A 26,669-nucleotide genomic window follows, 5' to 3' on the forward strand; every position below is an offset into this window, starting at 1 on the left:
AGTATATGCAATATATACAATGAGAAAAATAGGGGAATGAAAATAAAACAAATATGTGAATTTACATCTTAAATGATGTGCAAAATGTGTGTGGTATTCATATTAGTGATTACATCAGTTTGATACTACTAAGTATGATGCATACTTATATAGGCTATACTGAGAATTTATTTAATAAAGATTTAGGGGAGATTCAGATGTCAAGGTAAAAAGATAAGAAAACTTTATTCTGCAAATAAAAATGTGGTAGAAATGGGTGTTAATCCTCCACTACAGTGGCATGAAAATACAAGAATATGAAAAAATACAACACATGAATATACTTGCATGTCTCCCAATGAGATTAATATGTGACCAAAACTGAAAACTACAGGTAGAAAATGACATGCAATACAACTGTGAAGTATCAAACAGGACCCTATACCACAATAGTTTATTTTGTTTAGCATATGGTCTCTTGCTGCTCTTTTATCTCTTGTAAAGCACCTTGTTTTAGAAAGGTGCTATATGAATAAAGATTGATTGAAGATTGATTTCCATTTCCCAGCACCTAAGAAAAATATGCCCCTATACAAGATAAGCAAGCACTCAATCAGAACTAGTATTTCTGGATTATGTCATTCAGTTTATACAAAATAGCTAGTATTGGTATTCAGTTATTGAAATTTCACTGCTCTGTCAATAAGAGTCATGCACAATTCCTTTTGGGGAGAGACTCCAAATTCCAAGTGAAACTGCATAGGCTGCTGAAAATGTGAAATCGCTGAGTGAAATAGCTGTAGGCCTACTTCTAAAATTGTGTTTACAGGCCACGCAGCGCTAATAGCTGCTTCCCCTAGCAGTCTGGCATCTGAATCTTGCCATTTTTTTTTTTTAATCTGAAGGAGCTCCAGATTGTTTCTGTACACACACGGGATAAGAGAAGGGGGCGAGTGTCTTATGATTTTATAGAGAGGATAAAAACAATCACGTGCCCTTAAATGCTCACCGCTGACTAATGTAAGCTGTTGAAGAGAGGTGAGGCATGTGCTTCTGTCTATGCCAGCATTACTTCAGACACACGTTCCCCCAAGTGTAAAGGAGTTTGCTCTGCTGCCCCCTTTTAAGCACAGGCATGACATTACTAATGTCTTGCAAAGTGCTCAAAACATCCAATATAAAAAAAAATATCTAATGATATACATTGCAATGCTTTGACTGGGTACTATTGATACTATTGATATAGTATCATGGCAGAAGTATTGTTGTGTTTTAGGTTTCATTGGGGTGGCTGGTGGGGGGTGTGTGTGTGATGGGCGAGCGGGGGGAAACACTTAACGCTTTGAATAGCCACCATATAGTCTGCCTATGAATGCCCTCAGATAATAGCTCCATGGGTGATCAATGCAGTGTCCCTTTAGAAACTATGTCCATGTTTCCGTGTGAATGGGTTGGGTTTTGGGTCGGTGGGGTGGGGGTGGGGGGGGGTCCTCGTGCAGGCCAGTGCTCCACTAGCTCCCTCGACTGCCCTATATCCGCGCTCTGACTGTTTACAGCTCCTCACCAACCACCCCGCCAGCCGCGTGCCTGTCGAGTGGGAAAGGAGAAAATCTGACGTCACCCTGTTCTTGCTGCAGAGAGCACGTTGAAATGTGCATGCCGGGCCCTGCTGCAGCCGTAAGTACGAGGCAAGAGCGCAGCGCGAACCACAGCCCGCACCAATAACACGCTGTGGTTCGTGACTTGGCGTGAAATACAGCCGATAAACAGGGACTGCCTCCACGTCTCATGGAGAGTGATGAGCTCGTTACTCAAATAATAATCTATTACTAATTTCAAAAGTTTTGTACGCCTAGTCAGTTCACTATACAATACATCGTTAGGGTTAGGGCACATCCTTATCTTCAAAATCATAAGTCATTTACCCCTCCAGTTAATGATCAGGGGAACCAAAATAGCGTTGGTGTACAATGTTGTTGTCAACCTTTTGCCTGAAAAGTGAGAACAGGCCTACTTCCACTTAGAGAAAGTAAACTTTCTTGCCAATTCTCATATAAGCTCGCTGATGACGACTAATTACGATTAATTATACGGAAAACGAGTCATTGATATAGATCTGGATAGTTCACCTTCAGTCTGACTTGTTCTTTTTGGATTGATAATTAAATGGTGATTGATAACTAAAATACAATTCGTTACATTGAAGCAGTAATCCGCCACACTACTCTTTACTGGGGAATATAATGACATTACCTCCGAACAATGTTTCCAAGTTAAATGTCGTTGCGATTATACACAGGGTATTACGACCCCTCGGGGTGCATCAAGTGTAGACATACGCCCTCCTATGTTCCAGTATGTTTTGAGCTTAACATAGGACCAGTCACCCTACAACGTGATCACCGAGCCCCGTGCGGCTTGCTCCGCCCCCCTCAACCAATGAAAACGTCCCGGGGCGTGTCTAGGCGGAGCCAATTCTTAGTGGCGTCCAATCACTTTTGTTGATTTAAAATTCCTCGCTAGACCATACACGGGCACGTGTATCCCTGCGTGTACACTACTGTGGGTGAGGAGAAGTGTCTATAGAGCTGAATCGGAGACTGCCAGAGGAGAATGTCGACGTTTTTACTCTCTATTTCAGACTTCTAAACACTTATTTATGGAATATCAAAGTTCTTGATATCATTACGAAGCTTGTCCAAGGTAAGCTGGGAAACAGTTCTCGGGTTTGGGGAGTGTTTTTCTCATACTAACATACTATCACATCGTTATACCAGCGTACTTGCATGTAAAATGTTGATATTACTACCTAATGTTATATATTTATTTAGTATAGCTATCCATAATGCTCATCCATATCCATGCTAATAATGTTATTAGACAAAACCATTGATGAAAAGAAAGAAACATTAGAAGAAGCATAGTACGACCCGCTGGAGGAGAGAGAGACCAAAGGCTCTCTTTCAAATTGCGAGACCTATTTTTCAGTCTAGCCAAGGGTTAAGTCTTCAGCAAGGTGAGATTTTTCTTTTTCTTGAATTGAGTTTTCCGACTTGAGAAATTCGAGATTTGTTTCCATGGGGCTGGACATGCACATGGACATTGCACAATACAGTAGCCAGACTGCAAAAATGCCCAGCTGTGATAGGTCCATGCTGTATTTGTGGTATGCTTGCCAATAATGACATGTGAATCATGTACTGTATGGTGAATCGAAAGTGCTGCTGATAAGTTTATTATTCCAGATATGCAAAATGGCACCACGTACGATCCAAGCCATATAAAGCAATAAACATGTTCCAATCTGCAGTGTTTACCAACAGCCCACGTTTTTGTTAATCCGTGACATGCATTGCACTGCCTACCCACATGAGTATTGATAATGTAAAATGGCATAATTTTACATCATCATTCCAATATGTCAGACCATTAAAGGCACCATCCCTCCTTGCAGTTTGACACCCACATTTCACCCATTGTCACCCTGCTGCTGGTGTTTTGATTTATTTGTGTATTTGACATTTTCACTCAGAAATTTCACTGAGCTGTTGATGCAAGAGCAGACAATGTGCTATTTTTTCATTTTAAACGGTTTTATTAGCCTACTTGTGTAGTTTGTGAACATCTGACTAAAGTGGAACTCTACTTTTGATCCACTAGAGGCTGCTGTGCTCCTAATGTGCAAATTAGCTAGTATGTATGGGCTCTGTAGGTTATTTGTCACGGCAGGATTTCTAAGTGCTACAGAGGAAGAAATGTAATTAAGCTTAGGTTATATTTTGCTTATATTTTTCTGGTCTCCACGTTTTTTGAGTAGACTTAATTGATATTCTCTTATACTCTCTTTGTGATCCGTGTTATTGTTGTGGATAAGCACAAGCCTATTATAGAGCATCATGCATTTATTTGTGCAGAATGCATGTGTGTCTCACCAATCAGATGACTTTGTGTGATGAACAGCTGTTGCAAACCTCTCATGTCTGTGCACCGTGCCTGAGTGCAGGTATTTTCTGCAATAGCTGCACGTCACCTACGCAGGTGGCCTTAGTGGGCTCAGGATACAAACAAACAGCCCTCAGCACATGGTCTTAGCAGATGTGTTTTGATGTTTACAACACAGTTATAAATCGGCCATACACAAGCTTTTGTGCTTAAGTGTGGGGTTTTGCTAGCGTGTGTTCAGCTGATCAACTTGTGCATCCTCTGTGATGGCTAACATGTAGTAACATTTATGAAGATGTCTCTCTGCAGCCCTCTCCTGGCACTGTAGATCTCTGTGTGGTCTTCACATGCTTTATGTTCTATAAAAGGCAAGGCAAATTACACCAGGCCATCAATAGCAGACCATAGAAGCTACTAGAGAGGTGCAAAGGAATGTAAACAGTTGCAATCCCTGCAGATCACAAGAGCTAATTTGTGGCCATGTGAGCAGTGTGCAGGACCAAGTCGTAACTGGCGAAAAGAAAAAAGAAATCCACACTCTTGTTGCCATGAAATTATTCAAGCACCAAGTAGCCTAATCTTCCTTCATCTAACGTGTGACCCCCAGATAAATCTAGGAGAGGAAAGAATTGTAGGTGATAACGGCCCCATCAGGACAACTCAATGTTCCAGTTTATGCATAAGCTTATTTAACTTGAAAATTTTGACACCAAGGAGCAGAAATAATTTTGCAAGGGTGAGAGAAAAGGTGAGATGGCAGACAGACAGCGGCAGAGGTGGTGCATTCATGTTTTCTCACAAAGATGCTTTCAAGTGAGAGTGAGTGGTACATTGTGACTGAGCTTTGAATGAGCGATGCAGGATAGCAGTACCGCAATGTTCCTGTTTTGGCTACAAGAGCAGTGTTTGTAACTTTACGAGCCCCAATGGAGGCACACGGCACTTCCAACTGGATCTCTACTCCACTATAAACTAAGCCTCTAGCTGATGTAAATTGCGGTAAGGAGGATGGTGAAAAACAAAAAGAGAGAGAGAGTCCTCCATGCTCTCAAAATCACCTTATCATGACGATATGATTCCACTGAAAGACGATAAATGATAATATTGAATTATCGCCTAGCTCTAAATGTAGACCAATGATCCTAATAAGTCATTTAAGTCTGGATTCAGAGCCCAATATTATACTGACACCTTTTACTGTCTTATACCGGAGCTCGTCTGACAGATAATTATGGCGTTTTTTAGGCTGGTAGTCTAAGTCTAATTAAGGCATTTTAAGACATCACTTTGTGCTCTGGTCACTTGTGATAGCCATTTGTCATAATTTTCTAGACTCATTGATTAATCAATTAAATGCAAAAATGAGTCCACACAACACATTTTTATGAACTTAGTTTTTAAAGTGAGAGTTGGGATGAGGTCAGGTGTAAATTTAGTTTTAATGTATAATTTAATTGTTCCCAGTTCTAATTCAATAAATGAGTTAATCAAATTTTTATAACCTAATAATTCTGTAATGGGCTGTTAGGTTTGTCTCATAGTACAGTATGAAGTCCTATGGCCTTGGGGTGGAGAGGGGGGGGCCCTCTTCTCTTTTTTTAACCCATGCTAGGAGCGTGTCTCTTTGTCTCTTCATGTACATTTTGTACAGTGCAGAGTCTATTTAAACACGGATCTAGAATCAGCTCGCGCCCCTCCCCAACTCATTGCAACTTTAGAAAACAAAAAAAACTCGAGGCGGATCTGAGACCAGCGCCTGTGCCTGTACCGGCCCTGTTCGCAGCCCAATCACAGCAGGGCGCTTTTTTTCATTGGTCCAGAGAGTCGTCCAATCAGCAGCGGGCGAGGCTTGCGGAAAGCACAGCCGCGGACACGTGCCGTATGTACACAGGAAAGCGAGGGAGTGCTGCTGGACAGGAACAGTCACAGGCAGGGCAATAAAACTTCATGCTATTTGCAGACGTGCATTTTACGTACGCGCAGACAGATGAGGGAAGTTGAGCTGTAGAAACTATAAACGTTGTGTATTGAATAATAATGTAAATGTTTCGTGCGCGTAGGGTTTTCTGTTATGGGGAGGGCGTTTCTCTCACAAGTTCACATGTTTTTGCACGGAGCCACACCGCACACTACTGCAGCCGTCCATCTGTACATGACGGTAGGGAATTGCGCTGTTACATTACGTACGAGCGGGCCACTGAAGTGACATTATTATTTTCTATTGGATTACTGCGTGGGCGACGTCTTACTCGGATTAGAAGACAGTAAAATATGATGATATATCGGCCAGAAGGTATGTATTCATGTGTTGCTGGACACTGCTGTTATCGATCTCATCTGTGTTATTTCACGATGCGCTATCGTTATCCGTAGTGCGCATTCTGTTTAAGTAAAGGCAGTTTATTATTAAAGGAGAAATCACGGAATTTCTATTATTTCCATAATCTTAATTTTAGAAGTTTGTTTTCTTGTCTTTAGCTTTAGACACACGCCAGAGCGCGTCATACTTCGAAAGCCACGCCCACAATATATATCAATATAAAACAATAGCGCTAACAAATCAGGAGGAAATCTTAACAGATATGGACAGCCTGACAATTTTTTTTTCCTGTTTTCGAGTAGACAAGTCTGTCAAAGAATTATTTCAGCACACTGCCTCCAACAGAGAGGAGAAGGTACACAGAAAAAATGAACTTAATTGGCCTCCATCAATGTCCTTTTTCAATAAAGCTGGATAAATTATTGCACACAGTGGCCTGAAGTGAAATACGACATTTACCACTACTTAATTTAATCACCAGGTAAGATAATAAGTTGACTTTGAATCATTTGTAATCTGTAATTCACGGTTTTTAAGTTTGTTGGCTGTGAAACCCACCACACAACAGCACTGTCTCTATAGCAGAGATTTGCTCATAAGCACAAGTCTAGATTTCTGTCAAACATCATTAAAATAGTGTACAAATTCTGCTTCAGGGTGCATTTTCCCTTAAGCCAGCAGTGTGACAGAAACGTGTTTTGAACTGTTGTTCTCACCCTCCCATGTGAATACTTTCAAAAGTACAGACGTAGACGTATCATATTTCCTATGTTGTGAATCATCTGTTTGGTTATAGGGATGCCTTGAATTCATGACGTTTGAATGGTACACTGATGTTATACATTCAGTAATTCTTCCTTAATTACCCTCTGGTGTGAAATTGGAAGGCTTTACAAATCCAATATTTATATCGGATGGATGCCTGTTTCTGATACAAAGATTACCCTTTTAGTTAGCAGATCAGTAGCCAACTGCTTGTCACTAGAGTTGGACCAGAGCCCAGCTGAAGTCAAGTGGATGAAATGGTGTTACACTGATAGTGTATGACTTAGCTAAATTCTCTGGTTTCCCCGGCATTATATTTCACCACTACAGTGATGCTTTTGTTGTTTTAGATTTGAGCAATAAGGGCTTTAGTGAGTGCATGATTTATTAAGCTGTGTTTTCCTCTTTGTTTTTATGAGAGAGAATGATGTGTCCAACTGCATATCAGTTTTATGTCGCCTTCCTCAACAGCAGACATGCATTCCTCATGGAAAACATGACTCACAACTTTTTCCGACTTGTTACAGAAGAGTCCACTCTTCAAGGTATTCATTCGATCCACCAAGCAGTGCACACATTTAAAAAAAAAAAATCTCAGCTTCAGTGACTGGTTTGCCTGTCCTTCCTTTGTCTCCTTCCACCAAAATACACAGCGGGGCAGTAGAGAGCAGAGGGCTTGCAAAGCAGTTGCAAAAGTTGACATTGTATCTAAGTAATTGCTGCTTGGTGGATCAGATATATGCCGAATTGAAGAGTGTACTTTCACCATTCTCAAAGTTCCTGAGACATGCTCAGTGAGTTATGTGTGTTTGTCAATAAGCAAGGCAACATTAAACTTCCAAATTAGGCAAGCAGTTTTACATACTCTCTCTCATGCTAAGACAGAGACAGAATAGCACTTAACAGAGATTGTCACTTAGAGATACAGCCCGAAGGTAGCTTAGCGAGTAAGTGGGTGGGTGGCAGGGACGAGGATGGCATATCCAGGTATTCTAGTAGCCTGAGCACCACCTCCCGCCCTCCCCCCACTGTGTGTCTTCGCCATGGCCCATGGAAGTATGCATGGATGCCAGCCTGTCTTGACGCCCACTCACGCCCTGCTTGCACCCATATTTCCAGAAGATAAACGCTCCCTCCCCCACCCGGTTCAGGCCTAGCACACAGGGTTTGTCATGTGCTGGGGAGCATCATCCATCTGACCAAACATGATGCTGAACATGATGCTGATTAGCATTGGTTTCATTGCAACATGGCAGTATTCAAATGAATTGATGCAACTCGAATACCTGCAGGTGCTCACCGCTCGTATTTAATCCTTCTGTGTCCGAGTTATTCTGTTTATCCGTTACTTATGAGTCCCGTTCGTCATCAAGGGTTCACACCTGTTATCCTCTTGCCTGACCTAATGAGCAGGCCCCAGCTGGCGGCTGCTCTGAACCTGTCCAGTCAGCCTTATTGGGTTTTGCGTCAGGAGGTATGCCTGTAGCGGTCGGGTTAAACCTGTCCTGAACAAATTCTATGTCAAAACCAGCACAGCTCACCTGGGGGAGGCGGGGAGGGGAGCTGAGTGAATGAAATTGAAAGGATTGGCGGTTGAGGACCGGGCTGTATCTCCTTCTGATGGCGTCTGTAGGGCTTAAAGGATTATTGGGGTGTCTCCCCCGCCCAGGAGTAAATAGCAGTAGACTTTCACTTGCGTAGGTGGTGGCCAGATATACACCTTGTGTTGCTGTTCAGAAATAACTTCCAATATATAGCAGCCCTGTGATGGTGAGCTTTGCTCCCTCCTCCTGGCTACCGTTTGTTTTGAATGTCCTCTACGTACAAGGGGACTTAGCTATGACGACTAACAAAAGTTCCCTGTAATTTTGGTGTCAGTACATTTTTACCTGTTCTATATTCAGGTGCATGCATACGCACTTGCTGCATCCAAATAGGAGCAAGGGATTCTTATTTTTTTCTTTTCAAGATGAGAGGACTGGTTTTTGCCAGATATCTGGGAAATGGGCTAACAGTTGGGCGCTAAACGAACACATACACTTATATCCTCACAGACTTCCTTCCATGCTGCGCCACTAGGCACAGAAACCATTGCCTTGCCATATTTGAATTTGATAAATCTTTTAAAAAAAATTGTTTGTTTGTGGGTTTTTGTTTTTCTTATAGCTTTGGCCCTGAGGAACTATTTACTGGACCATGACAAACACTTTGAAAAAAAGGTTGTGATCTTCCACCTAGCATTATTTTTTTTTTCTTTATCCCTTTCTCTTTTTTTCTGTCCTCTCAGGTGGTCTTTAGCACATAAGAGCGACACATCTCAGAAAAGGCGAGAAGACCAGGCACAGAGTGAGAAGAATTTTTTTTGCTCCTGCCAGAGCGGTTTCTCTCACTCTCCCTCACAATCTCTCATCCCATCTGTTGGAGTACTTATGCCAAGGGTGTTTCATAAGCAGAAATTCATCTCCTTTCTGCACCCTTTGCAATACTTGGACTGGCCCTTTTTTCCAAAGATAATTGAAGATAATTTGCTTTCTCTTGGAAGGAGATTGGTCTTTGCTGGTGTTTTTTTTGCAGGATTTTGCAGCCCTTTGAAAATCAACACTTTGTGAGAATCCTCAAAGAAGGGTTTGCAGCCAAAAACGGATTTTAATTCTCTTGTAGGAGAAACCATGGCTTCCTCTACAACAACTATGATCCACCTGTCTAGAGATAGTAGTCCCACTTAAAATTAAAGAGACATTGTTCATTTTATTTCCCTTTGCTGACACCTCAATCAAGCTGTACCAGCCTCGTCCTACTCTAGTATGAGTTATGACAACTCCAACACTCGGGGGCGAGTGGCAAGGGCCAGTGAGAAAGAGAAAGACCAAGAAGCAGGTTCAGTAGGGTTAAACTGTCCAAGAAGCAATGGTGGACAGCCCAGCGCCAATGTCACCAATCGGGAGCGAGGAAGCAGCGGAGGAGGTGGCTCATCTCCCAGCGGAGGGTCTGGATCTGGAGGCTCATCCGGCGACCAGAGGGGGCCCAACTCAGATGATATGGATGGCCTCTCCAGCGGGAATGACTCTGGGGAGAGGGAAAGCGAGGGCGGGACGGAGAATGGGTCACGTGGACGCCAGTCCACACGCAGCTCCCACAGCTCGTCCAATGGCAAGGACTCTGGCATGATGCTCGAAACCACGGAGAGCAACAAGAGGTAAGAGAAAAGAAGAGAGGAGACAGAAATTCACCTAACAGAGTGTACAAAAATTGTTTACTTTGAGTCATGTAGGGAAATTTTCTTTTTGCTCGCCCCTTCCACAGGAATTTAATGTTCTGGTGTCTTGCTCAAGGACTCTTCAGCAGGACAGGTGCAAACTGACACAGGGGCTTGAACGCGGGTCCTCTGGGTGAAAGGCAGTCTTGCCTTACTGTACAATCCTGCTGCCCCATCTAAAAAAACGTCTGAGAAATTGTTTCCAAAATTGAAGGGTTTTTTTTTTACAAATTACTTAATTTATTTATTTTGTATTTTAATTGGGATACTGTATTCTGATGGATACAATTGAGTGCACAAGTATGTAGCATCTTGGCACAATAGAGCTCGGCCAACCAGTGGAACATCAACTAAATAAAAGATGAAAATATAATATGAAAATAAATGCAGAATGTTATTGTTGGTGCAGGCTTGCATACAGCAAAGAGGCAATTTCTAAATGAGGCTGTGATAACATTGATACTTCTACCTTTTAATCACGCAATCTTTGTTCAGTCTGTTCTCCTCTTACCTTACTTCTCTCCATGCCCAGTGCCTCAACCCCTTTACCTCCTCTCATTATTCCCATTTTTTCTCTTCCCTTCTGATAATTCCTTCCCTCTTCCTCTCACTTGGTAACCGGGACTCAGCCTATACAATATTCTTTGACCCAATACTAATACAGATAAATGGCCTGATGAATAAAAATGACAGCCTCCTTGATTAACACCATTTGCTCCTCTTACCTCATCTCACATTGCATTGCCTGCACCACATTAGCATTGTTAAAATTGCATGGGCCTGCTTCATGCTTTATAAAATCATCAATGAATACATTTTCTGCATCTATGTTGACTTGTAGGCAGTGTCCAAAATTAACATTTTGGCTCACCTACCAAGGGCTTACTGGAATTTTAACTTGACAAGATAAATAGATATACATTTTTTCATAATATGTCACCCTACCCGCTTTTTAATACTATTTTGTGTATATAATCACGTATTGTGTTAACTTGAAACTTGCTCACTGACCTATACAATGGGCCAACTTTCTAAGTTTGTAATTTATAATTTTTAAAATTACAAGAAAGCATTTTGAAGCGCACATACACACACAAACACTGTTGAAGTTAAAATTTGAGAACAGGCAACGACCAAAGACTATATAACCAAGGTATTCAAATATTATAATCTCAAAAGTTCCCGGCCATTGTGACGGGTGACCCTTATCGATCAATCCGCAAAAGACCTGAGAGAGACCATATTTTACCAGCATTTGGCGCTTGGTGAGGGTGTTAATTTCAGACCCCGGTGTAGGGTTACCCGTTTATGAGCGACCAGGGACTGATTGACGCGTGACCTCTGAATACAGAACCCAAATAGCTGCAACTTACTGCATTCCTAGGGGGATATCGTTAATTTCCCCTGCTAACTGTATCAAATTCTTTTAACAGCATTCTAAAGATTTGTAGTTACATGCATGGACTAGGGCTGTCACTGTTTGTTTTTTAACACAAATTACATGTGGGAGGAAATTAGAGTATTTATTAGGTTCTTGATGTTCTGTTAAGCCTTGCACATTCCACTGCACATGCTCAAATTTACATACCACTACTGCTCTCAGGTTGGACAGCAGTTACATCAGCTGTTCTATCAAGATAAAGAACATTGCATAATATGAGGAAATGATCATATTTTGGGCATGTGACAGCATAAAACTCAAGTTGATTTAGTCTATTAAGGTTTACAGTCCATGTAATAAACCTTTTGATATCCAGTCATGAAGCAAATTGTAGGAGAAACTTCTGTCTAGTACCTGTTTGTAACGAATTTTTACCAAGTCTCTGAATAGTACTTTTTGCGCGGTGTGATGAACATGAAAATTAAACTTTCAAAAAAAATTAAACTATCATCGTTAAGCAACGCGTCCGTTTGGAAATCAAATTAATGATTAATCAACAGATTCATAGTTAAGATGTCATAATGATTGTCCCTATGATAAGAAAATGATAAAAACAAATGCCACTTGTCTGCCCTTTATGGTTATTGCATCATCCTCAATGTACCCGTTATTTATTTGTGTGTAAAAAATGGTTATTTAATCTTACCTGTTCTTCCTTGCCCAGCTCCAACTCCCAGAGTCTCTCGCCCCCCAGTGGCTCACTGGCTTACAGCCTGCTGTTGACCAACTCAGAGCGGGACCCCCCCTCCACCTCAGGGTGCAGTAGTGACCAATCAGCAAGGGCCCAGACCCAGAAAGAGCTAATGAAGGCCCTCAAGGAGCTCAAGATCCGCCTGCCAGCGGAGCGCAAGGGCAAGGGCCGCTCCAGCACCTTAGATGCCCTCAAATACGCCCTCAGCTGTGTCAAACAAGTCCGAGGTGAGAGGTTGTTTTTGTTTTTATGTTAATCTAATAAGGTTTGTCCCACTGAGATTATTGACAAGGGAGACCGGCCCAAGAAAGTGGCAGGGCATAAGTGACAGACAAAACAAGACACATATAATGTGTCATAATATCACTAAAATGAAGTCTCAGTACACCAGGAGAGGGAGAATCCCAAAGCCAGACAAGTAAAACGTCTTGAGCAGTTCTAAAGATATCTTGTAAATATATCTATGTATCCACACCCTGACTGAGAAATATGTTACCCTTTCCAGCCAACCAGGACTACTACCACCAGTGGAGTGTGGAGGAATGTCACGGCTGCAGTCTGGACTTGTCCACCTTCACAATTGAGGAGCTGGACAACATCACCTCAGAATACACCCTCAAAAACACTGTAAGTTAATAACTAACCACTGCTGAATGCACACTGAGTGATTAACTCACTAATCCTTGTAGAGTACTCACTCAGAAACAGATCCTTTGGGCTGATTGCATGGACTTGGATGATGCCACATAAAGCAAACATTTTATCTCTTTAGTACCTCAAACTAACTCAATTTTGCTGTTTTAGGAAACTTTTCATAGGTCCACGTCCAGAAATAACTACACAGTACTCAAGCTTTACCATTCAACTTAATCTTTTCTAGAATAATAACCTCCTCTTTAGTTAAAAACTTAAAGTACTAATCAGTTCCCCTTAACCCACACCTTCCAAAACAATGGACATTATTAATACCTCATTGAAAAACGGAAGACATTTTACCTCTGACTCACACAGTGTTGGAGGCAACGTCATTGACATGATGAGATGCATTTGGGACATTTCTTGCCATGACGTGCCTCTGCTCCATCCACTGGTGAATAAACCAAGGGGTTGGAGCCTGTTCCAGCGTACATTGGGCAGAAGGCAGGGAATAGGTTGCCAGTCCATTGCAGGGCTAACGCAGATAGACAGACACTCGCATTCATACCTGCAAGTCTCCAGACCACCTGTCTTACATGTCTGTGGAACGTGACTAGCGTGAATAGCTTTTATAAACCTTATTTGTTGAATCAGGGGAGAGTGTGTCTTATTAACTTCCCCTATCCATATTTTCCCAGCAGTTATCTTGCTAAATCTCACTTTCTGTCCTCTTTGATTTATCTAGGACACATTCTCCATGGCGGTGTCATTCTTGTCGGGGAAGGTTGTGTATGTATCACCCCATGGCTCGTCCCTGCTGCGCTGTAAGCCCGAGTGCCTCCAGGGGACCATCTTCTCCGAGCATTTGGCTCCCCAGGACGTCAGCACCTTCTACAGCAGCACAGCGCCCTGCCGCCTGCCCCCCTGGGCCACCTGCATTGGTTCAGGTGAGTTGAGGCAGAGGGAACTTGGGAGAAGGAACCGGGGAGGTTAGGGGTGAGAGAGGGAAAAGAAGGCGTTTAATAGGCCCAGGAATCTCAAGACCATATTGAATGTACAGGAATACTCTACAGATCTAGTCAAGAAACGATGGTCTGGAAAAGTCTGGAATTTTTGAAATGGAAAATGTGTAGGAGTCTTGTACAGGATGGCATCGACTGTCTTCAGATATACTCTTTGCTGTACTGACTGAGTCTTTCTCCATCCCTCTCCCCTCCAGTCTCTCCGCCGGCCGACTGTACCCAGGAGAAGTCCATGTTCTGCCGGATCAGCGGCGACCGGCCACAGGGCGGCGAGATGCGTTACTACCCCTTTCGCCTCACGCCCTACCAGCTCACCATCAGAGATTCAGATGACGCCGAGCCACAGCCCTGCTGCTTGCTTATCGCCGAGAGGGTCCACTCCGGATACGAGGGTACTACTAATACTACTACTTCTACTATTATTATGAGTATTGACTAGTATTGTTAGTAATTATGTTGCCGGTAGAAGTGTGTATCTGTCCTTCTGAGACCAATTCGATACGCATCTCAATATGTAATCAGTAATTCAATGATCTCTGTGTGGGAGAGGGGAGGAGGCGGGCTCTGCTCTTCACAGACATTTGGTGTGAACACCATATTCTTTTAAATACGGATAATATCTCAGATGCTAAATGATTAGATGCATTTCAGACTTGTTAATAACCCATTATCCTATATGTCTAGTCATTTGGTCGTATCATCCGGCCCATCCCCATGTTACTGACAAACCGAAACACACTTTTCTTGTATTGTAACTATGTCCACTCTGTCTGTCTGTCAGCTCCTCGCATCCCTGCAGACAAGAGGATCTTCACCACCAGCCACACTCCCAGCTGCCTCTTCCAGGAGGTCGACGAGAGGTCAGTACCCATCTTCTGATCCAATGGCGTCTGCTGTACCTTCTGGTTCTAGTGTTTAAAATGATAAAATGTTGGTCCAAATATGGATGAATATTTCCAGAATAGTGACAGAATCACAATTGTTTTTGAATATTTTGACGTACATAAACGTTGCCAGAATGTGAATACAAAGTGGTCATCTTTCAAAGAATACACAAATTGTTTTTTGGTTAAAAATCAAAGGCACAATTTTTGTTTGAGGTTCAGTATCATAATCCTAGCTGTATTCCTGTCATCTTCCAAAATCACAACAATCATACAAATGCACTATTACTGTGTAACAAAATATATGTGTCTGCAGGGCAGTGCCATTGTTGGGCTACCTGCCCCAGGACCTGGTGGGAACACCCGTTCTCCTCTACATCCACCCTGAGGACAGACCCATGTTGGTGGCCATACACAAGAAGAGTGAGTCTATTTTGCTCTGTTCATCTGTCTTCGTCTACACATAATAGATGATCAGTTAAGTCTTGTATTGACTTATCTGATTATCTGATTAGTTGATTGACTTATCTTGAGCCTCTTTCTGTCCTGCCTTCCCCCTCCATTAATCTCTGAGTCTCTTTCTGTTATATTTTACATTTTCTTTGTGTCTCCTCTGTATACAATGAGTAAAGTGTACGGCACACTTCCTAATATTCACAATACATATCTCAAAGCTTAAAATTCCTTCTTGAAACTGTCTCCCCCCCTTCATCTTCTTCTCCCATTCATGAGTGAAGTGGATTTAGTAGGGAAAATCAATAAAAGACCCTAGTTTTCGCCTATTTGCACTGAATTTCCTTTCCAGGCTTAATACCTTGCATACATCTTTCTTGTGTAACGTCTGCGTTCTTGTCTCCCTTCTTTTCTCCCTTCAGTCTTTCAGTTTGCAGGACAGCCGTTTGACCATTCCCCTCTGAGGATGTGTGCCCGCAATGGGGAATACCTGACCATCGACACCAGCTGGTCCTCCTTCGTCAACCCCTGGAGCCGGAAGGTGGCGTTCATCGTAGGGCGCCACAAAGTTCGAACGTAAGCTTATTCAATGTTATGCTTGAAAAAACAAACCCCACCAGAGCCCTAAAATGGAAATGCTTCAACTAAACGGTACACACTATCTCTCTCCAGGAGCCCGCTGAACGAGGACGTGTTCACCATGCCGCGGGCCTGCGAGAGTCGGTCCACCACACCCGACATCGTCCAGCTGAGCGAGCAGATCCACCGGCTCCTGGTCCAGCCAGTGCACAGCGGCGGCTCGCAGGGCTACAGCTCACTCGGGTCCAATGGCTCGCGAGGCTCCCGGCATTCGCACCAACAGCACCTCACTGCCTCGGCCGGCTCCTCCAGTGACAGCAACGGCCCCGCCATGGATGACGCCGCCGCAGTCGCCTTACACAAACCCGTGAGTCTGAGCTACCAGAGGGTTCTGGGTCTAACTCCATTTTGATCTGCTGCTTTCTGACAGGTTTCAATAAGTGTGAAGTGTTGTTAAAAACCATATGGTTTCCCCGTAAATCTTCTTATTTCTGTGTTATTTTGACATTTTTCCTGTAACAAAATGCCTTTTATGAATTCTGAGGGTCTACACATCAGTAACTGTTACAAATTGGGCATCCTTTGAATATATTGAAAATGATTTCCTTTAAATATATTAAAAAAATGTATGTGAAGAGTTGAAGAATTCCATGCAAGTTGAGGCATTGTGACAGACTGATGATCTCTTACAGCATAATTTTGGGATGCATAAACCCTACTACAAACCTTTTTGTGCCACTGTAAGCAGTCTAATTAACTGAATGGGAATGTGTCATGGCTCTTGAATTATCCAGATGACGTTCCAGCAGATTTGTAAGGACGTTCACATGGTCAAGACTAATGGGCAACAGGTTTTCATCGAGTCTCGTAACCGTCCACCACCCAGAAAACACACCAGCACAGGTAAAATAAAATGTCAATTGTTTGCTGTCCTATTTATATTTCAAGTCAATGTATACTGAATGCAAGAGACTTTTAAAGAGCAATGGATAATTTTAAAACTAGACATTCATATTGTGGATTTAGAGCAGTGGGTAGGTATCAATGACAGATCATGCAAAGCAAAAAGAGAATGCATTTTCCTCCGTCCCAGAACTTGTTAGTTCAATATTGCTTTGGGAATTTTTTTTGTTGGCAACATTCTCAAACCTTTTTACTATCTACTACATACGAACACATTTACATCATGAGTTTGACTGACATTAAAAAACTATCCTAGACCCCTTTTTTGCATTGAAGCTTCTCCTTTTCATCGTCACAAGTTCAAGTTCAGTCATAGCAAATGTCATGGGAAGCAATCCTGGCACTCACTATACAGGTAAGGGGGACCAAACAAACTATTGAGCCACAGCAGATGCTTTTTTTTCTCTGGGTTTATTTGATTTATATTTTTACTTTTTGACTTTCTGTCTGTTTTAGTTGCAAGTCAAAAAAGGGATTCCCAACACAATTGCAGATCAAAGGAAATGTTTTTAGAAAAGAAAGTAGATCCTGGGTTAGATTTGGACTTAGGCTGTTGTCAGGCTGGGAAATTGTAATTGTAATTGTAGATCCTAGGTGTTTTTCATGGATAATGTTAAAGACTTAATTCCTTGGATTTATACACTGAACAGGATGAAAACTGATTTGTATTAGTCAGCTGAAGGTTTTCTTTCCTGCTCTTCCGCCCCTCCATTCATCCATCCAGGCACAGCAAGCAGCTTCAGAGCCATCACCAGTGACCCAATCAGAGGTCTGATAGCTGACATGACTGGACCGCCCAAAGCCCTGGTTCCCACGCCGCTCGTACGGAAGGAGCCCCCTACTGGCTACTCCTACCAGCAGATCAACTGTCTGGACAGCATCATAAGGTGTGTGTGCATGCGAGAGAGTGTGTGTACAGCCGCCGCAGCCCAGTTCAGATGACAGATCCTCCCATCTGTTTTCATTCCTTGTGATACTGTATTTATCCCCGATTGAGAGAGTCATCTTTTCGGTCAGCTGCAGAACAGCAACCATGGAGCGTTTGATTAAAGAGCGCTCTTCCTAATCACTATGTCACCCTGCTGCTAAACAGATACTACACTGCCTTTTCTTTTTTGGCCATCACACACACATATGTAGACTCATTTACCATGCATCTCACCCTGCTGTGTTCGAGATGAACTTGCCTGTTGCTTTCCTAGACACGTGTTTTACAGTCATTCATCCAGCAGTGAACCATTGAAAAATCTTTGAAAGGTTTGAAAAAAATCTTTGAAAAGAGTAATCAGAGGAGAAATGAGAAGTGGAATACTAATAATACTAAATGAAGTAGCAATTGTCAGGGTGCCTATACATTTTCCACTCTAATGCATGCACTGTAAACACATCTACTCTCTAATTCTCTCTCTTCCGCTCTCTGTTACCAGAGCAGAGGTTATGAACTTTACACTAGATTCCACAATGAGAGTGGGGTTAACACGGCCATTAGGTTAAGTCAAGGTTTCCTGTGCTGTTATGGAGAGTAGTTTATGGCCTTGAGGACCAGCAGTTTGGTACGCTCCCTGCCAGGAGATCAAAGTGCAAGAGGACAGAACTGACAGTATACTCTAAACCAGGGGTGGGCAATCATGTGGCATGGAGGGCCGAGAGTCTGCAGGTTTTCACTCCAGCCAAAGACTCTTGGCTCTCCATGGCACATGAGTGAATGAGCCCTGACATTGGCAGCAGTAAGTAAACAATAAGTCAATGAATGACACTTTTGTTCAACCACAGCTACTAGTCATGACATTAATCTCTGAGAATGAGGCTGGATTGTTCCTGATCCATTACTTGTGGAATCATCTACATTTCAATATATCTCAAGGCTAGATTTTTGGATGTTTCCATTCACTTAAAATAAACTATCTGGGATTTGGTGATGGGATGGGGATTACTGGCCTAGGTCCTGGCTAATGACCTCATCACCCCCTCTGATTCTATCCAGGTATTTGGAGAGCTGTAACATTCCTAACACGGTCAAAAGGAAGTGTGGCTCTTCATCCTGCACCTCCACATCTGATGATGACAAACAGCAGGAGGCCAGTGGCAACACCAAAGGTATGTTTTTTTATTTAAAGTTTAATGATTTACAACCAGTTTGATTTCCAAGTAGGGCGACGGGAATTTGACTATATGGGTTGTGCAGGCAGTACTTGATGAAAAGGAGACAAGTTAAAGAAGCATTTTTGTGCCTGAGTGTGTCTCCCTTTGCATATGTATGTGCATGATTATTAATGCAATCGACTTTTGTTTGTTGTTGTTTTCTCTGCAGGTGGGTCGGTGGGCCTGGTAGGGGAGCCATCAACTCTCACTCCACTCGCCATGGCCAGCAAGGCAGAGAGCGTGGCCTCGGTCACATCCCAGTGTAGCTTCAGCAGCACCATCGTCCATGTAGGAGACAAGAAGCCGCCCGAGTCAGGTAGGCATGTTTTTCAACATGCACGGCACCGTGTCGTTTCCCTGTATTCCTGCCTTTGTTTTTGGAACCAGAGTGACAGGTCCTTGCTGGTCCTTAAAAGGTCTTAAAATGTCTGAATTCCCTAATATGGTTTAAAGTTACCTTTGAGTCTTAGATACAGTTTCAGAGGTTTTAAAAAAGTTTTTTGGGGAGCACTACATTTCTGGCTGCACAGACATATACTCTGATACTGCTAGCTACTGTTTTTTTTTTCTATTCAAATCTATTTTGGGGGTGAAATTGGTCTTAAATTCAACTTGCAGACACCTTTAATCACACGGTGGAACTGCAGATTGCAGCTTATCTGATTTACGCCTATGCCCCTCGTCTTTGTTTATCCTGGACTTTTTCTATAGAAATCTCTCATTGTCATCTCTTTTACACTGTTGTAAAATGTAAAATGTCTATTTTTATAACCCCCCCCCCCCCAATACCTCTCCTTTACCACAGACATTGTCATGGAAGAGGCTCCTCCCACTCCCACGCTGGCCCCTCCCACCACTACTCCATCTCGTCCCGCCACCATACGGACTCCTCCCATCAATGCCCCAACCCCTCTCACTAACACGGCCATCATCCCGCCTCCTCCTCCCCCTCCAACTGCCCAGCCAGAGAGGGACTGCCGGAGAAGTGGAGGCGGCGGAGGAGGAGGAGCAGGCCGCCTGGGTCTGACAAAGGAGGTGCTGTCCGCCCACACCCAGCAGGAGGAGCAGGCATTCCTTGACCGCTTCAAGGACCTCAGCAAGCTGCGCGTGTTTGATCCGACTGCTTCCTCGACTGTGCGCTGCCACACCACAGCTACCAACCCTCTGTCAAGAGGTAGGAGCATGCTGCACCCACAAAACACACACACACAAATGTATGCATCCATAGAGTACTTAAACATGCACAAGTAGAGTTGTTTTCTTGTCTACTTAAGAACAGTTTCTTTACATTTTGATGGTTATGCCGTTTAAGACAAAACACAAACAAAATAGAATTGACATTAAGCACCAAAATCCTTCTTTTCCTTTTATTCAAACCCCTCACTTTTGCCTCCCCCTCTCTCTCAGGAGTGCGTTGTTCCCGTGACTACCCGGCCGCAGGAGGCAGCACCGGTCACAGGCGCGGCCGTGGCGGTAAGAGGCTGAAGCATCAGGAGACGCCTGACCAGCACAGCTCCCTCGGCCTGACCGGGAGCCTCCGAGGCCCCGCAGTCAGCGCTGCCCCCCTGCCCCTCCACATGCCCCTCGGGCCCGCTACAAACTCCTCCTCCTGGCCGTCTGTAGGCTCCCAGGCCAACATCCCCGCCGTCCCCTTCCCCCCCAGCATGCTTCCTATCTACCCGATTTATCCTCCGCTCTCTCAGCCCATGCCCGTCCCGGACCCGTCACGTTTCCCCCCGACCCAGATGGTACCGCCCATGATGGCCCTAGTCCTGCCTAACTACATGTTCCCCCAGATGGGCGGGCCCATGACTCAGCCAGGCGCCGTCCCCGGACACTTGTACAACCCCAACTTAACCTACCCCGGAGCTGCCCCGGCCATGCCCTTGCCCGTTCCCTTACCCGTTCCCTTACCCGTTCCCTTACCCGTTCCCTTGGCCGTTCCCATGGCCGTTCCCTTGGCCGTTCCCCCTGTCATCTCCAACGTCATGCCCATTCCGGTCACCCGTGCACCGTCCCGCAGCAGCACCCCACAGTCCTGCAGTCAGACCCCTGCGGACCGTGAGGGCGCCGAGTCACCCCTCTTCCAGTCCCGATGCTCGTCCCCTCTCAACTTGTTGCAGCTGGAGGAGTCGCCTAGCAACCGGCTAGAGGTTGCCACGGCCCTGGCAGCATCACAGCAAGCCCCGCCTTCTGTTCAGGGGGGCGTGGCCGGGGGTCAGAGCTCAGCCAACCAGAGGAGCTCCACTGATGCCTCCAAGGAGAATGAGAATGTGAGTACAAAGACATTCAGTAAAGGCTGTAAAGGTGGCAATGCCATTATGTGTGATTTCAAGTAAAATGTGATGGCTAATGGAACAAATGACTGTTTGTACCACTCTCATCCTTTTCTCTTTTTTGTTCCTCAGGGTGAAGCTACTGAGTCCAACCAGGATGCCATGTCCACTTCCAGTGACCTGCTGGATCTGTTGCTGCAGGAGGATTCCCGCTCAGGCACCGGCTCAGCTGCCTCCGGCTCGGGGTGCTCGGGAACGGGGTCCTCCGGTTCCGGCTCGGGGTCCGGCTCCAACGGCTGCAGCTCCTCCGGCACCAGCGGCACCAGTAAGTTGACAAACTATACCACTCTTAAGATTTTTTATTGCATCTCAATGCGATTTCGCTGTCACAAACCTGTGTCAGGTTAATGGAAGTCAAAAGGCAAATTTGCCAGAGGAAACTCACTGAAATACATTCCAGCAGTAATGATGTCTTCAAAATGATGAGCATCATATTAGAAAAAGGGAATAATGAGACCTTGTGTTCCTTCACTCACACATTCTACAAGCAGAGAGGGGAAGATAATTGAAACTCCTGATATGTGCTGCGCATCCAAAAGACTGGAAGAGAGCTCAGATTATCTCAGTCTAGCTCTACTCAACATAGGATGTTTACTGGAGGAATTGGTGTTGTGACAGAAATGTCATGCTAGAATCTTTTCCACAATTAGATCACAATCGTAAACAAGCAAAGCGGACTGGAAAAATGCTTCTACCTAATGATTTTAGAAAAGTGCAGATTTTTAGCCATGGCTGTTAATTGGCAAATGAAAAGATATTTAATGATTGTATGTTAACAAGATTGTTTTTTTGAGAATCTGATTGGACTAGAAAATCTAATTATAAATGTGACTTAATGGTTTTGCTGCCATGGCTCAGTCTGCTAATATGCAAAACACATCCTTCACCTCTCACTACCTTCGTCTTCTTCATTTCTCTTTTCATTATTGTTTGCAAAAGTCATAAAATGTTTGTGAGCGTAGACTGCCCAATCTCCTTTAAAGACACAACAAAGAAAATTACACTTTGGCACTTGACACTCTACTCTTGCTGACCCACAATTAAATCTTGTCCATCCAGGGAGCAGCCAGAGCAGCCACACCAGCAAATACTTCGGCAGTATTGACTCATCGGAGAATGACCACTCCCGCAAACAGCCAGCAGGGGGCAGCAGTAGCGGCGGGGGAGACAGTGGCGAGGAGCAGTTCATCAAGTGTGTCCTGCAGGACCCCATTTGGCTGCTGATGGCCAACACTGACGACAAAGTCATGATGACTTATCAGCTGCCTGTCAGGTGAGACACCAGGCGTCATGTCACCCATCAGCTGCCAGACACCCAAACAGAGAACACACATAACAGCTGCCTATCAAGTTAGACAGACACAGGGACTTGCCAGTTTGAATGTCAGACACACAGTGATACACATTCGTACTCTATCATGTATCGACCAATCAGCTGCCTACCATCAGACAGGGGAGCCTCCATAGAGAATTGGGAGGATGCACCTGACAGACATGTGACATACCAGCTGCATGCCAGGCGTATTATTTTATCTCTGTAGAAATCTGCCATTCATCAGGCAGATATTGCCCAACCAGCAGCCGATCAGGCATATTCTGACATACCAGTTGATGTGAACGATATCAGCCATATAGTGACCCACCTTCCCCTTGTCTGTATGGCAGGGATATGGAGGCAGTGCTGCGTGAGGACCGGGAGGCCCTGAGGACCATGCAGAAACACCAGCCACGCTTCACAGAGGACCAGAAGAGAGAGCTGAGCCAGGTCCACCCCTGGATCCGCACGGGTCGCCTGCCCCGCGCCATCAACATCTCTGTAAGTAGACTAAGTTTCAGAATACTAATCATTGTAAGGCAGAGTTATCCACTGCTCAGAATGCGAGAGGTAACATGAGTTAAGATGTTATGCTGTAGATTATCAGTTCTATGATGTGAGCATGAATAGACCAACAGAGAGAAACAATAACCTCTGTTCCTCTGGCTTCCAGGCATGCTCAGGCTGCAAGTCTCCCCCCGCAGTGTCTCCCTCCGCACCATTCGACGTGGAGATCCACGAGATGGAGCTGTGCAGCGTCCTGGAGACCGTGGAGGAGAGTGTCCGTAAGGCCAAGAAAAATCTATCAGACACGGCCATGGATGAAACCCATCCGGAGGATGAAGACGAGGAGGAGGAGGAAGACAAAGGAACCAAAACTCAAGGCAACGACCAAGAAATGACAACAGAGGAACAGGAAGTGACCTCAAAAGCTGAGGAGGAGAAGGCGCGGGCCGAGTCTGACATGACCCACTGAGAGGTGGCCAAAGATCAAGACTGTTTGTCGAGACTTTTCCACGCCGACGCCCTGAAAATGTGCACATTCCGGGTCTATATATGCCCATGACATCATTACACAGTCTTTAATTTGTTCAAATGGGCACTGCAGGAAAGTTAAGGTGCATTATCAACTGATTGGGACAGCTACCATGTACAGCTGGTTGTTTGTCAGGTCAGGCAGCACGCTAGGCTCAACGGGTAACTGATGAATCATCCTGGAGTCCGGCATTGATGACCGCACACTAGGCACCTTATATGACTGCATTTTAAATGCCTTTTGAAAGCACAGGATGTGCACACTCAGTTTTAGAGAGTGAATTAGTACCTTTTCTCAGCTGTTCTTGTAGATCTTTGTATTTATTTAAAGAGATGTAATATAATCAGAGAAGACCTAAGGTGACGCTGGTTGAGGTTGGAAGACGTTGAATGTGTAACAAAAGCACCCTTTTATTTAAGACGGATGTGTTTCACCACAGTGTCCTCTTGGAGAATTGATCGCTCCTGTTCAGGGTTCACTTCACATGGAAAGAAGGGAGTTTTTCTGCTCACCTCTGTGACTTTTCTACTTTTGTTGAATGTTTCCCAGACTGTCTGGGATTAGTGTCATGCTCCCACCTGGATCCTGTTTCCCAAAAACATTTGAGGGTTTTTTTTTATTTTTATGTAAATCTACGGTAAAGTCCATCCAATAGATAAAATGTACAGTGAGAACCAGGTTGACTTTATTTTGTAAGCATTGTGTATATTTTTATACCTTCAGCCACTGTAAATACGGAGAGGAGAAATGCCCATGGAAGTGTCTTTGCTGTAATCAGTGCGTGTTAAAATCCAGGATTGAAATCGAAATCTTTATGAATATGCGACAGAAAAAAAACAATCCGATCGCCCTCTCGCTGAAAAGGAGGCAGCGTTTCCTGTGATGCCGCAATCCAGTGATGGACAGCTCAACACGGGGCAGCATGGCAGTCGCCGGGAGACTGAACTGGACTTTCAAGGTTTCTCTTTGGCTGGGCATTAAGTCTGTGCATTAGTGGCTCGTGCGGTCACTCCATGATGAGAAATCAACAATGACTCTCTGAGAATTGATTCTCTCTTATCAAAGACAGTATTTCCAAACTGCCAGCACCCAAAGGAGCTGTAAAGCCTTCAGCGGAGGGGAGAGGTGTTGTGTTGCCTCATGGTGGCAAATGGGTTAGGAAGAGATGGACATAACTCTTTTTAAAAAGGAAAAAAAAAAAGTCTCGAGAGTTTGGAGAGTGTGTTTTCTATCTTCTTTTCCTCTCTGTCCTCTCTCTCTCGCTCTTCCTCTCTGTGGCACTGTTCTGGTCATGTGATATCCTATGCTTTATGGCGTCAGTGGTGTCTGCGACAGTTTCTAAATATTTTTGTGAAATTCTTTGTACAAAAAAAGACAATAAAATGACTTCAAAAGCCTTTTTAGATGTAAAGCCTGATATTTTTTTTTTTTTTTTTCCTTCCTCTCGCCTGCATGCTTTTTCTGATTACATTTCTTTTCCAGTCTATTCTTGTTGATGGCTGTTTTTGCAGCAGTGGCTGCAGGAGCCGTCCAGAGCGGCCTGGAGGGAGAGCGGAGCAGGGCAGCTGCTTTCCTACCAAACCACAGTCTCCTTCTGCTCTCACTGTGGTTTCTACCCGGAGTGGTCACCGCAGCTTAAAAAAGACAAAAGGCATGCCCTCATTTTTACAAATGCACAAAGCAGCAGAGTTTACTTCAGTACACACTGTGATTACGATGACGACGACAATGATTATAATGTGTGCGGGTCGTTTTCATTCCAACAAGCTGACGTTAATACACTAGCTTTTATTATTAGTAGCTTTCCATGTCAGCAACACTGGACAGCAGAGGAAAGCCGATTTAAAAAAAAAAAAAAAAAAAAAGTTCCACTATGTACACTAACAGTCAAACGTTTGGACACACCTGATTGAATGTACTGTTTTTCATTATCTTAAAGCCATTTTGATCTAAAGGTTTATGCTTAAATGCTTGAAATGTGTTTCTTAGACAAATATAGATAGTGAAGTTGATGCCTATGTATGAATTTCTTTCCAAAGCCTTTGCCTTTCCATCAAGGCAAAGGGCGGCTACTTCAAAGAATCTAAAATATAGGATAGTTTTGATTTAACACTTTTTTTGGTCACTGCATAATTCAATTTGTGTTATTTCATAGTTTTGATGTCTTTATTATAATTCTAAAATGTGGAAAATAGTTTTAGAAAAATGCATTTTCAAACTTTTGACTGGTAGTGTACATTGAACCAATAACAAATTTACTTGCCGCTCCCTTTTTTTATTGATTTTTTTTTAACAATGTACACAATAAACTTTCTTTTTTATGTATATACTTGGCTGCAGAATCCAGCATAACACGCAGCAGAATATTTCAAGTCATCTATAATTTCTCTCAAAGAGCCCATGCTGATTTCTATTTTGGTCAAACCCTGTTATATATTTGCATGAATCCACATACCATAGTTTCTTGCATTTAAACTAAACGTCCCAGCCCACTACTTTCAATCACAGTGTACTAACTATGGAAAGGAATTTAAATCTCATAATAGCCTCCACTGGCTCTGTATTAGAGCAAATTGTGCGTGAGAGTGTGTGTGTGTGTGTGTGTGTGTGTGTGTGTGTGTATGTGTGTGTGTGTGTGTGTGTGTGTGTGTGTGTGTGTGTGTGTGTGTGTGTGTACAGGTATGCGTGCTTTCCAAAAAAATATGCCAAGCCTGCAGCTGGCGGTGTAGTGAAGTGTTCATTATACACACAACAGTGGCACTCTGTCCGTCCGCACACACACACACACACAGGAACATACATTTCACATGTATTCCATTACTCTACCTGTTTAACAAAAACATGGAGCCGTCACTTAACACAAGCACACTGTATATAGCGTGTATACTCACTGTACTCTGTGTTGTGTG

At 43.7% G+C, this 26,669-nt stretch overlaps 1 protein-coding gene across 1 annotated transcript; it reads left to right on the top strand.

Moving 5' to 3' along the window:
- Positions 1-2,545: 2,545 nt before the first annotated feature.
- Positions 2,546-25,152, top strand: per1b (period circadian clock 1b). Its single transcript, XM_071518700.1, has 20 exons — positions 2,546-2,682; positions 9,294-10,202; positions 12,368-12,621; positions 12,900-13,021; positions 13,776-13,977; positions 14,250-14,444; positions 14,834-14,912; positions 15,253-15,359; positions 15,812-15,965; positions 16,062-16,335; positions 16,763-16,871; positions 17,656-17,818; positions 18,916-19,028; positions 19,243-19,389; positions 19,879-20,247; positions 20,481-21,346; positions 21,482-21,674; positions 22,469-22,682; positions 23,075-23,225; positions 23,398-25,152. The coding sequence occupies exons 2-20, from the start codon at positions 9,811-9,813 to the stop codon at positions 23,698-23,700; spliced, it is 4,407 nt and encodes a 1,468-aa protein (XP_071374801.1). The 5' UTR covers positions 2,546-2,682; positions 9,294-9,810; the 3' UTR covers positions 23,701-25,152.
- The last annotated feature ends 1,517 nt before the right edge of the window (positions 25,153-26,669 follow it).

Source organism: Centroberyx affinis, unplaced genomic scaffold (genome assembly GCF_046629955.1).
Source record: "Centroberyx affinis isolate AG114_WGS23_722 - 3 ecotype Tasmania unplaced genomic scaffold, CSIRO-AGI_Caff_v1 ptg000622l_1, whole genome shotgun sequence".
Classification (NCBI taxonomy): domain Eukaryota; kingdom Metazoa; phylum Chordata; class Actinopteri; order Beryciformes; family Berycidae; genus Centroberyx; species Centroberyx affinis.